Source organism: Aedes albopictus, chromosome 1 (assembly GCF_035046485.1).
Source record: "Aedes albopictus strain Foshan chromosome 1, AalbF5, whole genome shotgun sequence".
In the NCBI taxonomy this organism is placed as follows: Eukaryota; Metazoa; Arthropoda; class Insecta; order Diptera; family Culicidae; genus Aedes; species Aedes albopictus.
In genome coordinates, this window is record NC_085136.1 from 68,723,432 (window position 1) to 68,738,415 (window position 14,984).

The 14,984-nt window shown below is 36.7% G+C and overlaps 1 protein-coding gene across 1 annotated transcript in view; it reads left to right on the forward strand.

Annotated features, from left to right (window-relative positions):
* LOC109401821 (serine/threonine-protein kinase 32A) overlaps positions 1 to 14,690 on the forward strand; it is a 551,348-nt gene extending 536,658 nt beyond the window's left edge. The window contains exon 10 of the mRNA XM_062844769.1: positions 13,480 to 14,690. Coding sequence (XP_062700753.1) covers positions 13,480 to 14,028 — 549 coding nt within the window. The 3' untranslated portion in view covers positions 14,029 to 14,690. The remainder of the gene's footprint in view (positions 1 to 13,479) is intronic.
* Positions 14,691 to 14,984: the final 294 nt, after the last annotated feature.

The following is a 14,984-nucleotide window of genomic DNA, read 5'->3' on the forward strand; positions in this document are numbered from 1 at the left end:
CTAATTATGTTAAACGATAACAAGAACACATATTTACCTTTCATAGGTTTTACTGTGCATGAAGTACACTGTTTATACAAATAAATAACATTAATACAGCATCAAAACACAAGATAATCGTGAAAGCAACCAATGTTTACATTCTTACGACGCACTACTTGCTTTTGTTTTTTGACTTTTGTTTTCCAATATTATTAAAAAATAGATTTATCGACCGTATTCTATAATTAACTTGATGATTTTTAAAGAGAGAGACACGGACAACGTCTTCAGCTTTCGGCTGTACAGACTGCTTTAAACTTAACATTAGACAACGGACAACGGAGCATGCACCAGTGGAAACGGGGAAGAAACTATTCTCACGAAAAGTTTCAACGCCCGAAGCGGGAATCGAACCCTCACCCCATAGCATGGTGCGATTATAAGCTTGGTGACCCTAACCGCACGGCTACGAGGCTCCACAATACATGGCCTACCTGCCTAATTTCACCTTCTATAAAAATTTTCACACTTGTTCGCTACCTAGCGAATTCTATCATATCTATCATTTCATTATCCACTTTGATCTCTACTCCCTTATACTTATGAGTAGAAAGAGACCGATATAGCCACAAAATCATCAAGTTAAAAAATAGATTATTAATCAATCATCTCACATATAACTCAGCCCGACATGCTGTTCATCCCATAGTTTGCTCAAAATTTCACAATTAATACCAGTTCCAAGCATCCACATCCATTAAATACATTGGGTGCAAGAATCATCACGCTACAGCCGCAAGGCCAAAACGGCTGACCGAACCTAATCGGCGATGTACGCATCAGTATGCTCCTTCAGAACTCCATGATCTACAAGCTACCGCACACTTTTTAGTTTCATCTAGACCCAGAGGATTCTCAGCTTTCTGGTGTGAATCCTTTTCCACTTTAGAACTGCCAGCATTGATACAGCTAGGGATGTAGTACCGGTAGTACCGGTACCGAAAATACCGGTATTACCGACAATTTTTTGGTACCGAAATACCGGTACTGAGTGATGCTTGGTACCGGTACTTTCGGTACCGTGAAATCTCTCCCAAAGTGCTGAAATCTGGTCATAGTATAGCCAATATGCAATGGAAATAAACAAAAACATTTAAAACCAACTATTTTGACAAACAAACATTTCATATATGCAACCTTTCTGCAAACCCAGGATATCTTAGTAACGATTGGTTCAATGAACGTTGAATTTTGGAAAATGATGAACTAGCTTAGAATAAAGCTTGTTAGATTAGGGGTTCTAGTTATTTCTTCAGTTTTTAGAATCCGTTAATAGCATCATCATGTAAAGTTGTTCCTATTTCATTTCAGACTAACTATTTATTTATTTATTCCGTCAAACAATGTAGACAAGTGAACATTACATATAAACAAATTACTTAAATAAGCTTAAATTTAAATTGTTTTGGTTTCGGATTGACTTTAAGTGTTGTTTTAGTTTTTTCCGAGACATTGTAAAGTCAAGTTTGCGGTCGTATTTATGAGTTACAGTGGATCATGAAATTTTTTCGACGAAAAAAATACACCATTCTACTAAAATCGGTGATTTTAGGGCCCTGTAGGGCCAAAATGTTGTAAGTACGGTAAAATGTGTCCTATCTATGTTTTTTGTTCAATTTAGTATTTTCTGGTTAGCTCATATGACATCCCTGAAATCCGGAATTCAACGGAAATTGTAAATTTCCTGTGCAATAGGTTATTCTTCATTTTAGTAAAAAAAAATCCCAGTACCGGTATTTTACCGGTACTACCGGTACTGTAAGCTCCAGTACCGAAATACCGGTACTCACCAAAAGTGGTCGGTACTGCGACCCCTAGATACAGCTGTTGGCTGTGCCTAATATACCGCCAGCGGATGTGAACTGCACTAGGACACTGTCTTCACCACTAAATATATTCTTTCGCATGGGTTTGTAATCACTCGCGGAATCCGTCTAATAGTGAATTGTTTCGGACGCGAAGAGCAGGTACATTGTCGATAATTACCCAATTCACTCTTGAAATCCAGAGGACCATAAAGAAAACAAAAACAAATGACAACAATATTTTGACATTTGGCAGAGTTGACCTGGCAGAGTTATACGGGTGAATAAGTTATAATATTGTTATTTTAATGTTCTAATGATTGCAATGAAACAAACATAGAAAACGTTCGATGTGCGTATGTTTAAAAAACGCTGCCTAGACGTGTTATAAACGTAATTTGAAACCTCTCAACAATTGTTTGTTGGATTTGCTGTAAGAAATTACCATGCATATTACAGTGCCGATAATGCATATGAGTACAAGTCATTAAGAAAATAAAATTTTGTAAAAAAATTACACTTTTATTTGCCCTGATATGCCGATTGTTCCTAAAAACGAAATAATTGTTGCAGTTTTTTATTATCCTAAAACCTAAATCAATTTGTTGGCAAATACACATTGTAATTCAAGTCGGATGTGCAATTTAAATTTTGATTGAAGTTATTTAAAAAAAAATTGAACTGCAATGTGAGCCCAAGCAAGCTGCCATATTGCTTTTACGCGAAGTTTTGAAATATGTCCTCATTGAGCGTTATTATTTGGCAGATTCATGTTAAATTTTCAATTCGACTGAGTGGCGCTCGATTTATGGAGAATTAAAAATAAATGTTTTACCATAAATCTTAAAGCGCAGGTAAAACATAGCTACCCCCACTGAGTAAAACCTATTTCAGAATTTGTTATCTGAATAGTATATGAAATTAAATTTAATCCATGGATTACATGGTCATCATTTTTCGAACAAAGAGATGGCATTCTTTTTGTTTTTTTTTTTTCAACACAATTTGACAAATTGAATTTGTTTTTTTTTTTCTGTCAGTTTATCTGATCCGCATTAACTCTTTTATTAGTTTGTTATAAAAATGTTTTCTGCAAGTTATATCATTGTCAAATATCTGGATATCAGCTTATGTATACGGTATGAAATATAAATGTCGTCTGAAGGTTATATTACTTGTAAACAACTTTATTTCAACCAATTATTGAGATAGCATAATTTAAGATTATTGCAAGTTTTATTTGTAGGCATAAAACTATATTACAACTAGCAATGAACCGTGGACGATATTTTAAGTACTATAAATGTAATAGAATACATGTTATATAACTTGAAAGATGTTTTATAAGCCGCCATTTTTTGCGCTGTTTTGATTATATAAGTGCTCGGTTTTAAGTCCATATAACGCGAAAAATACTACTGAATAAGTATTATAAGAGAATTTACAACTATTATGCAACAAGTTGTGTTACTTGGGAAGTCAAGCAGATGTTACTCCAGCAGCAGGTCTTTTGAGAAGACTTGTTGCCGAATAAGCGTTATTGGATGTAATACCAGAGGATGGTGGCTCCAAAGAGGATGGCATGCTTGCGAAACCAAGCGCGACATATGAAGGAGGTTGTAACGTGCAGTCTCCTCGGCTAAAGAGCCAAACTTAAAAACGATCCGCATCAACTCATCATATGCCAGTAAAGTCAGTTTTACAATTGAGGATAAATCAAGATAGATTCTCCGATAGGGTTCCAGCTAGTGCTTGAATCCGAGTGAATTTGAAAAAAAAAATGTTATCAGCGCCCGCAACCACTACGAAGGAACACTCATAGGGAGCGAAGAAAAACTGAACCAACTGCGACTGCTGTTCCTCATCGGTCAGTTAGCTTGTGAAGCAAACTGACTCAAGATCGTTCATGCTCACTTGCTGCGGCGAGTATGAAGATGCGGAAATGATTCAGTGGATTTATTTATTGCTCAAAACTTGTCATAATAATAATGTTGTTGGTATGGAAATGTTGTACAATTTAATTTAAGCTTATGTTATTCGCACTATAATAACAGGATAAAATCCAAATATATTAATTGCTGTAAACGCTGGTGAAGAGAAAGATTCAAAGAGCCACCACGCTGCTGAATCGTCGTTTCTCACTCTCAGTAATAAATTTGATTGCTCATGCTTCCACTTGATTTTGAAACACGTTAACCAATGAAGGCATGTATCTACCGCTCTGTGTAGAAAAGCGCCAATCAAATTTTGCTTCGTCTGGGGAAAAACACTTCATTTTTCAAGCACTGGTTCCAGCTCTTGCCCCAGCTGATGTACACCCTCTGCACACTGCATTTGCCAGCGAAAAAGGTTTGCACTGCTGCTCCGCACTGGTTAAAAAAATGGCATGCTGGTTGCGAAAAGCTTCAAAATTAATTCAATTTTCTTTCGGGATTTCTCCGTAACTCCTCGCACAATTCATTCCAAAATTTCCTTATTCAGTTTTTTTCTGAAAATGCTATGTCTATTCCTTTAAAGATTTCCCGGTGTTTTTTTTTTTTTATTTCATCGAGAATGTTTTCGAACTCATCCGAGTATTGCTCCAAAAAGTCTGTAGGGAGATTTTGCTGCAGTTTTTCAAAGAAAAACTTTCGAGAATTTTTCCAGAAGTTCTTTTAACCCTTATGTGGCCGACAGGGTACCCGGGTACCCAGCACCCATTTAAAATGCACGGTGTAAAAAAAAGCAAAAATTTTGTCGGACACATAACGGTTAAAACACCTCCAGGACTTTCTACCGAAACTTCTTTCAAGCATATCAACCAGATTCTCTCCAGAAAATTCGCAAGAAAATCATTCTAGAATACCTACAAGAATTCTTGAAGTAGTTCCAACAAAACTTCTTTCCGGAGAAAATCCGAGAATTTCTTCATTAATAATTCATTCACGAATTTCTTGTATAATTGATTTGTGGAGTTTCTTTTAGATTGCAATTCTGCTAGTGTCAGAGGCGAATGACCTAAGTTAAAACCTCACCCTACTTCCATGATTTTCTAACGTTTTTTTGATGTGATGCCTGAAGTTATTACCATCATTATTATTAGAGAAATGATTGCACGGGTCATCGTACAACTTCCCTGAGGATTTCCATTTTTTTCCATTTAGGGAACTTTTGTTAGGACTTCCGAAGGAATTTCTGGAATACCGGGAAGCGTAAGCAGCTGAAAAATCCAGAGAAAGTTTGCAGAAAACCTCCAGGAACTCCTAGAAGAAGTACTGAAAACATTCCTGAAGAAATTTTCAGAAGAACTCATGTTTGAAACCCCTGTCCTAGCTTTTGAAAAACAATCGTTTCGTTAAAGGTTTATCCAAGGAAGGAGTAATTTCCAGTGGAACTGCTGAAGGAATTTTCAAAAAAAAACTCATCAAGAAACTCCTGAAGTCGCGAAAAAATCATTCAGTATTTGGAATACCTGGAAAAAATCTTGAATGAAATCCAAGCGAAACATTCGGGTTTCTTGTTGAAGGTAGAAACTTTTAAGGACAGTCTTGTTAGAATCCCAAAATGACCGCCAGGATGGCCGTCTTTGGCGCCTATTCATGATTTCGAGCGCACAAATCTCTTCGTAAACAAAACCAGTGCACCTGATCTTCTTATTTTAAGCTTATTTCAAGTGAGCAAGAACAGAATAATAAAATGCACTGTTGTTTGAAGCTTGCTTATGGAGATTTGTGCGTCTGAAGTTCTGATGCACTATTGAAACAGGATTTCAAGACGTTTGTCCTTAAAAGAATTCCCAGTTTAATTTCTGGATGAATTCCTGGATGAACTTTCAAAAGCCTGAATTCGTGAATGAAATAAAGCTGTAGTTAAAATTCATGAAATAATTAAAATGAACTTTCAAAAAAAAAAATTGAATGGAACTGCTGGAAGAATTGCCTGGGAAATTTCTCGAAGGAACTCATGGAAGAGATCATGGGTACTTTTGAGCGAATTTCCTAATGAATTTCTGGTCATTTTTGTGGGGAAAGTCCCGGAAAATTCTCGAAAAAATCCTGGTAGAATTTCCTAAAAAGCTGCTTGTAACAATTCTAAAAATACATGGGGATCCCGGAGAAAACTCTGGACGAATTCACAGTGGAGCTTCAGGAAGAACGCACAATAAAAAATTTGAAATAAATTCTCGCAGGAACATGTGAATGAATTTTTGAAAGATTTTTCAGAAAATCTCGAAAAAAAAACATCTAAGAGGCATCACGAGCAACACGTAAGAGAAACTCGGTGGAACTCTTAGAGGAAAAAAAATCCTACGAGAATTTATAGAGAAGTCACCAGGAGGAATTTCCGATGGAGTTCCCGGGGAAACTACTGGAAGAATTTCCGGCGAAACTATTGAGAAAATCCCGGTGGAAATCCTACAGAAACTCTTGTAAGAAGTGTCACTTGAACTCCTAGGATAACTTTCCCTGGAACTGCTCATTGGCGTAGCTAGGGGGGGTTCCAGGGGTGCCTGGCACCCCCTAGAATAAATTTGGCACCCCCTAGAATTTTTCTGTTAACAATCACCTAAAATTACAAACTTCGCACGATAAATCAAATATGTGTTAATGGCGCATTTGAACAAAACTTAAGCTATACCCGGGATAACTCTATTAACAGATTCACGAATTGGATACTGAGAGAACAATCAACAGACTTTTATTCATCAAATTAAGCACCAAAGTATCACTAGCTTATTATTTAGTTTAGAACAACGATAAGTTAAACATTATCTTTTGGAAAAATGAAGTGTGGTGTATGACCAAAAATAACATTTTAATTTTAAAGAATAAAACAGTACAGTAATGATTACGGGTTAATTAACACTAATGCGTTAGGGTTCACGCAATTTTCTATTTCATTTTTCTGGTCAAGGCAGGCAACAGAAAATAATTATCAGATTAGCAATTTGGGCTAATCTGGTAAATGTACAGTTAATTTGAATCGATCTGGTGCTATTTAGGTTCAATTCACGGTAGATCCAGAATGATTTTTGGGACTGCTCTGGGTAGAGTCCCCTGGTGTCAGCCGTTTGCTTAAAATTTGCTTGGTTGCATGTGGACCTCTCACAGTTGACTAATTTAGTCAACAATAGACACTTTCTCAAACCAAATTACAACATGGTTTCCTTCCAGCTGGCTTATTATTAAATGTCTAGCTCTATAAGCTGCGTTGCAGAGCCTTGTTCAAATATAACAAACTGAAATAAATAATTTATCACTCAATACGCCTCATTTAACACTCCCAATACCTTTTCTATTTTTGGGGTAACACAGTCTTTTTTTGGGTTTATTATCGAAGTTACGTGTCATTCCTTCAAATTTAGTATTTTTTGGCCAAAAATGTTACACTGAAATACTTGCCGATGCTCTATTAAAAACTATGAAATCTTCACCATATCACGTATAATACAGGAAATTTTAAATTTTATCACGACAATTCGTATGCTTTTTAGCTTGAAAACAATAATGTGTTCCTACATGTGAATAATTCACCAGAATAATTATTAGAAGTTTGAACTCTGAAAATTGCAAAATTTATAAAATTACACACAATACAGAAAATTCATATGTACAGATCCAACTCAATATTCATTGAATCAACGCTGTAATTCTGTAACTTTGAACCAATTTCTTGTACTACAAGTAATTTTATGAAGATTTTGTTAAAAATCCTAATAAAATAACTTGTCTTGAGATAAATTTATATTTTGGGTTTGAACTCAACATTCGAAGTGAAACCCCTTTTGTTTTATTGCTTGACAATATTCAACGCTAAATAAGCACATATCCAAAACAGTTGTGAAACGTATGGGCTCTTCTTATTAGCTTTATTAGGAAGATTTTCAGCCCATGGCTGGTTCATCTCCGCTGTATGGAATATATAAAATGCAAAATATTAATGCAATATGCAATAATACAGGAAGCCAGTGTTTAGTGGACCATCGATGATGGAGATGAACATTCAAATCTACATTTTATTATTAAAACCGAACTAAGCATTTCTTTGGAGACAGGGTGGCCAATTATTGCAACCATTGTTAACTTCGTTGATAATTCATTCGGTATTTCCATCAGTAACAAATTTGTAAATTTTGTCGACAATTGATTTGGGATTCGGTTATTCCTGTGAAAATTGCTTTGTGAATTTCTTAAGTAATGTTTTTGAAAATTGTTGTTCAATTTCTTTGGGATATTTCGCGAAAATATACAAGGAAATGTTTTTGGAAATTCCTTTGTAACTCTTTCCTTATTTTAAAATTTAAATTTCCTGAATTTCCTTGGCAGTTTTATTGTGATTTATTCTGTCATTACTTTTATGAATTCTTTCTATTTATTTTCAGGCAGTTTACGGCCTCGAAAATGTAATAAAAACTTTTGTCATGAGATAGCAACATTTTGTTGACTACCGAAGGAATTCAGGAATTTTAACTAACCCTGCTACAACAAACCATCAGGTAGATCATTCCTTTCCGGAAAGATTCTGCAGCCATAGGTAATCCTTGCGCTGATGGTGGGTACACTTGCATCATCATCATCATCATCATCATCGAAAATTTAATAAAAACTTTTGTCGGTATTTCTCTTAAAAAAATATTCGGAAGTTTCTTTGAGAATTGTTTGGCTATTTAATCGAGAATTTCTTCGGCGATCCTTTTGTGAGCTACTTCGGTGTTCAGCACTTCCTTTGGAAATTCCTCCAGTAATTTGTTTGGAAATTACCCTTTATTAGAAAATTCCATTGGTAGCTTTTTCGTTCATTTCTCTGGTAATTCCTTAGGCCATTCATTTGAGAAATTCCCCGGACGGTTTCTTTAGGGATTATTTTCATAATTGCTTTGGCATATTCTTTTGTAGTTCGTCCGTGTGAATTTCGTCGGGCATTCTTTTGGCATTTTCTCACATAATTCCTTCGGAAACTCAGAAATTCCCGATGAAACTGAAGGAGTTTCAAAAGGAAATTCGATTTTCAAAAGAATATTGAAAATGTAAATGCTTAATCGAGATGAACTAGCCTAGGGTTAAAAATCTCGTTAATACAGACAAAAAAATGCTTAACTGCAAAGGAGTTTTCGATGAAAGTCTCGGAAAACTCGAAGAAATACCCTCGAAATTTCCAGAGGAATTTCAGAAAGAATTCCAAGATCATTTGCTATAAAAACTGCCTTTCCAATGGTGTTTCCAAAGTAATTCCTATAATAATAGCAAAAGAATTTATGAATAAATTATAAAAGATTAAGGATGAAATTATGAAAACAATTAGTCAAATCCTATCCCAAAAAAAATAGTGAATATTAAATGGGTTGGTGACGTAATTAAAGAAAAACTCTTGAGAAACTTCCAAAAAGATTGGTGAAGGAACGCCGAAAAAAATCCGAAGGATTTGAAATGACATTGAAGAATAAGCCACTTAAACTCCTAAAGGAATTGCTGAAGAAGTTTCCATGAACTTACAAATGAAATTATTAAAGGATATGCTGAAAGGTTTTTTTATAACAAATTCCAAACTCCGGCGGGTCGTGACCCACAGTTGAGAAACCATGCAGTACTGGCCAAGTTTATAGGACATGATGATAATACGAAGCTAACGTTGATAAATTTTCAATTCTTCAAATGGAATCATTTTAATAATTGTGTTTATGGTCCACAGAATGATATTTTTACTTTAAACGAGTTTCAACGATGAAGAATTTGAATTTGAAATTGATTAAAAAGTGTCTGGTCAAATTCATAGGCACTAGAGTCTAGAACCATTTGGGCACTTGCTGTTGTAACTCAGCCAATTTCAATTATTGTACGTATCTGAGAGTGTCCCAAAAAGTAAGTCAGTCGGTTCAAATTTGAATGAGTTATAGCAGCAAATGTCCAAAATAGGGTTTCCTGCCCAAATGGTTCCAGACCCTATCTTGATTGATTACCAAAGAGAACAATGTTTTACCGACTTTGTATGAAGTACCGCTCAACTTCAAAGTCCCATTATAATATGAGACGATCACAATTCCTTAAGTTTTCCGTAAATTTTCATCAACCATGCAAAAATATACTCGTATGAATTTTTGAACAATTTTATCTCAATGAACAACAAGGCACATCACAATGTAATTTATCATCTCAGTAAAACATCATGGGAAAAACATATTTTAATTTTCAACACTTTTACGTTTATCAACACAACTTTACGATGAATGCATTAATCGCTATGAAAATTGGAGTAATAGTAAACAAATAGTAAACATTTATTTACAAATAAAATTATTGAAGGATATTCTGAAAGGTTTTTTTTGTAACAAATTCCAAACTTATTCCCAAAGAAATTCTCAAAGAAATTATCGAAGGGGATACAAAGCAGTTGCCGAAGAAATTTGTCAATGTCAAAGAAATTTCCAAACGAAATTTGGGAGTTCCAAAAGAAATTTGAATTGTGCAACAAATTGAAAAACAATTTTCTAAAAAATTGTCGGACAAATCTCTGAGGAATGCCGAAATAATATTTCCGAAAATACAAACTTCTTGTATTTTACGTACTTCTTAATAAAAAAAAATGGTAGTTTTTATGAATCATACTCTCAATTGCTCTTCAAAAATAAGTTCATGCTCACGTAGTAGTTATCAACTTATAAAAGATAAAGACAGTCACTATTTATGTTGAGTTCAAACCGAAAATGCAAATAAGTATTCTTATGTTAAGTATTACAGTAGCTCTGGAAAGTTATGTTTATATTCAAATGATTGCTTGCATGCAATAGAACACAGAGCTTGTCGTAGTAAGCGCGAAGTTAAGAATGAAAATATAAATTTCCTATATTAACCGTATTTTTCTGGAGATTTTTTAGTTTCTGCGATTTACTGAGTTTGTAGTTTACAATAATACAGTATTTGTCTAATTGTCACATTTATCTAGAAGGCTGAGTTCCACAATTATGCAAATTAGATCAATCAGTTTGAGTGGTTGAAAAGCCACTAAATCTGGCACCCCCTGGGCACCCCCTAGGAAAAAATCCTAGATACGAGAATGGAACTGCTGGAGGAATTCCCGGTGAATCAATAGGAATTCTCTGTTTAAAATTCTAGGGAAACTTTCTTCTGGAGGAATATAAATTCCCGGCATAAATATAGAAAATGTTTTCGGAGGAACTCCTTGAAGAATTTCCGGCGGAACTTCTAGAAGACATTCCAGTGAAACTCCTTGTAAAATTCCAGACAGAACTGCTTGAAAACTTGTCGGTGAGATTTCTGGATGTGTTTTCAGAGAAACTCAATGAATTTCAATGAACTGTTAGTGACCAATAATTTCTGGAGTTTGTGGTGCAGAAATTTCAGGCGAAACTTCTGGGAGAGTTCTTGGCGAAACACTATGAAGAACTCCGGGCGAAAACCCTAGAAAAAATATCTTGTAAAACCCTTGGAAAAATCCGCGGAGGAAGGCCTCCGTTACTCACAATGGATTCCCAGTTGGAACTTCCAGATTTCAAAACCATTTTTCAAAAACCAAACGTTTCGAGGCGTTATGAAATTCATTTTTTCTAGGAATTGGATTCTTTGTTTTGGTGGCATACGCTTATTTTGTTACACTATCATAACTAACTTTGTTATAAGTTTGGTATTATCACTTAGTTTTTACTTAAAAGTAAAAAAAAAAATATTAACATATTTTTCATACCCGTTGTTATTGTAACTAACAAAACCTGTTAATAAGTTTTACTTCAACAAACATTTTTTGTTATGTGGGCTAATGTATGACTTTATGGAATACCTTGAGGACTGCTATTCCCTCAGGAACTCTTACCATGGTTTTTCCAGATTTCTTTCATGATTACCTTAGGAGTTCCTTCTGAGATTTCCCTAGAAATTCCTTTTAAAATTCCTTCAGGAGTTTCTTCTGTGATTCTTTTTAGAGTTTCTTCTGGAACACCTCGAAGACTTCCTTAAGGGATTCCTAATTTTGAGAATTTCTCCTGCTGATATTACTTCCGGAGCTCTTTCTGGGATTCCTCCCGAAGTATCAATTAGTATTCCTTCAGAAGGTCCTTATAGAATCTTGCCAGGAATTTCTGTGCGGGATTGTTTCTTCTGGGGTTCCTCCAGAAGAAGAAAACTAAGAGTTCATTCTGAAATTCCCCTTTTTGTAAATTAATCCTTTTGGAATACTCTCAAGAGTGCCATCTGAGATATCTCCAATAGTATCTTCTGGGATTCTTTCTTTTGAGGATTTCTCCTTCTGAGATTCCTACAGTATCTATATCTGCAATACCTCCAGAATACCCTTCCAGGAGTTCTTTCACGGGTTTCTCTAGGAGTTCCTTCCAAGATTTCTTCAGAAGTTTTGTCTGAGATCTCTCCATGTGCTCTGAGATTCTTCCAGGAGTATTTTTCGGGATTCCTGTAGGAATTTCTTCCAGGTTTCTTCACAAATTTCTATACGTAACCTATACGTGACACTCAAATCGATATTTTAAACCTCCACCTTCCCATCCGCAACGTTTTTATTTTTTTGTATGAAAATCTTTAAATTTATGTATGGGACGTTGCAATTGACTGTATTTCCCCTCTTTCCACTCCTTTCACGATTTCTCTGGGATTTTCTTAACAGGTTCCTTATACAGTTTTTTCCTGAGATTTCACAACGGATTACTTCCGGAATCCCTTAAAAAGATTTCGCACGCAATTTCTTCCGGTCGTTTTCCACAAATTCTTTCCGGAATTGCTTCTGAGGATCCATCAGGAACTTCTTCTGCGATACCCTCAAGAACTTCCATCGTTTTTTTTTTTTCTAAGATTCAACCATGAAATTCTTCCAGGACTGCTAAGAACTTCTTTGCAGAACCATCCAGAAGGATTCCAAAAGAAACTGAAAGAACCTCAGAAGAAACTTTAACAGAAATCTCTGGAGGAATTATTAGAGGAATATCATTAGGAACTTCTGAGGGCATCAGAGATAGATTTTTTGGAGGAATTTTTGAAAACATTTTGGAAGATTCCCGGAACTCCTGGAGGAACCCCTGAAGGAGCTTCAAAAGTAATGTTGAAAGGAATCTCTGAAAGAATCCTAGTAAGAAATCCTGGAGTAATCGTGAAAAGAACTCCTGAAAAGAAAAAAAAGAAGAGAAGAAAAGAGGAGTGCCGGAAGGAACCTTTTTAAAGAATCTCAGAAACTCCTGGAAGAATCCCAGAGTCAACTTTTGAAGAATTCATGACTTGACAAATCTCAGAAGGTGCTCCCTGAAGAATTCCAGAACAAACTATTGGAGGAATCGCGGAAAAAAATCTGGAGGAACCGTGGCAGGAGCTCCAGGAGGAAAGAGCTCCCGGAGGAATCCCATCAGCAAGTCATAAGTGAGCACACTCTTGCAAACTGGTGTACCACATCGCAAATTCTTCAATAATCACAGTTTTCCTATTTTAAGTCGTACAACAACAAGGCCACGAAATGTCCAAGACTTAGAATTTTATATGTAGTTATTAATCACTTTGTGTTCACTCCTCAAAGCGATCGGTCGAGTTTACTCTGATATCATGTTTTTTTTTGTGTTAGTTTCACTTCTTATAACTACTTTCTGGAATATCTTGGAGCACGTTTCAAATGTAACTGAACTATCCATTTTCTACTTTTCCAGCTCCTGAACGTTCACCCGGGAGCGCGCATCAGCAGCCAGCGAGAACTCCAGCAAACCAAGCTTCTCCGAGGCACCAACTTCGAGCGGATCCTCGCCAAGCAGACGAACCCCCTGTTCAAACCCTCCAAGGATCACCTGAACTGCGACCCCAGCCTAGAGCTGGAAGAGATGATCATCGAGACGAAACCCCTCCACAAGAAGAAAAAACGCCTGGCCAAGCAGCGATCGATCCACCGGGACAACCAGAACGCCAGCCAGGACCAGCTGAGCGCCCTGGACAGCCAGCTGCTCAAAGAGTTTCTGGTGTACAACCGGTTCAAGGAGCAGAAGCGAAAAGCCATGGAAAAGAAGGAAACCGAATGGCAACAGGAGCTGGACCAAGCGATGGCCAGTTCCGAGGTGGACGTCGTCGGTCGATCGGAATCGGTACCGGCCCGCTTGGCGACGATATCGGAGGCCGGACAGGCCGAAAACGGATCGGCGCCCAAGCCGGTCGACCATCAGCTGGACTATATCGATCGGACGCCTTCGCCCAAGCCGAGCATCTAGTAGTAGTGGTGTGTACGGTTTGCTGGGGTCGGCGTTTTGACAGTTGTTTGTTTACAGCGTTGACAGTGCAGCTGCGTTATGAACTGTCGCGTGCGTCCGTTATGGAGTTTGGAACATTTGGAGTTTATTCGATGTGTTTGACAGTTTTCGTTGTCGGTATCGGTATCGTTGGTAGTGGTTTGCTCGCGTCTAGTGCTAAAAATGATGTGAAAACAATGGAACAGTTATCATTTGTGTCGCGTGGGAAGTAGCGAAGGTGAAAAATCACACAGAAATAACGAGACTGAGTACATTTAGTGAGATTAACAAGAGAAACAAAAGTCGCCACGGTTAGGCAATCATTAACAACAAGTAGAACAACAGCAACCATTTAACTCGTAACGTTTCCGCTAAAGTAGAAATAACTCTTAGTAATGGCACATAACAAACACCGAGAATGCTAGTATTTAACAGTAGCAACTGATACAATCATCACCCGCTAGTTTGCACACAGTCTTCGCTAGCTAACACACAAACACACACACAGACGCACATGTACGCGCGAATAACTGTAGAGACGTCACTATTGATCACAAACAGGAATAATCGAAAATAACTACAACCAGTCGAGCGTAGAAAGAATGGAACGTAGAAGAACAACATATCTGCATTAACATGTCTAAAGGGTCTAACTCGTTTTGTAAACAAACATTGTTTCTGTCGCTGTAGGGCTCATCTCGATCCACCCACGCATTTGGGGGCCGTTATCAGAAAGATCTAACTTTGCTCTTTCTGATAACAGCCCCCCGATGCGTGGGTGGATCGAGATGAGCCCTACAGCGACAGAAACAATGTTTGTTTACAAAACGAGTTAGACCCTTTAGACATGTTAATGCAGATATAGTCATATGAATAGTGTAAAGGCAGATGGGTAACCAGACTGCGTTTGAATCTCAGTAGGCTGCCAACTACCCGAA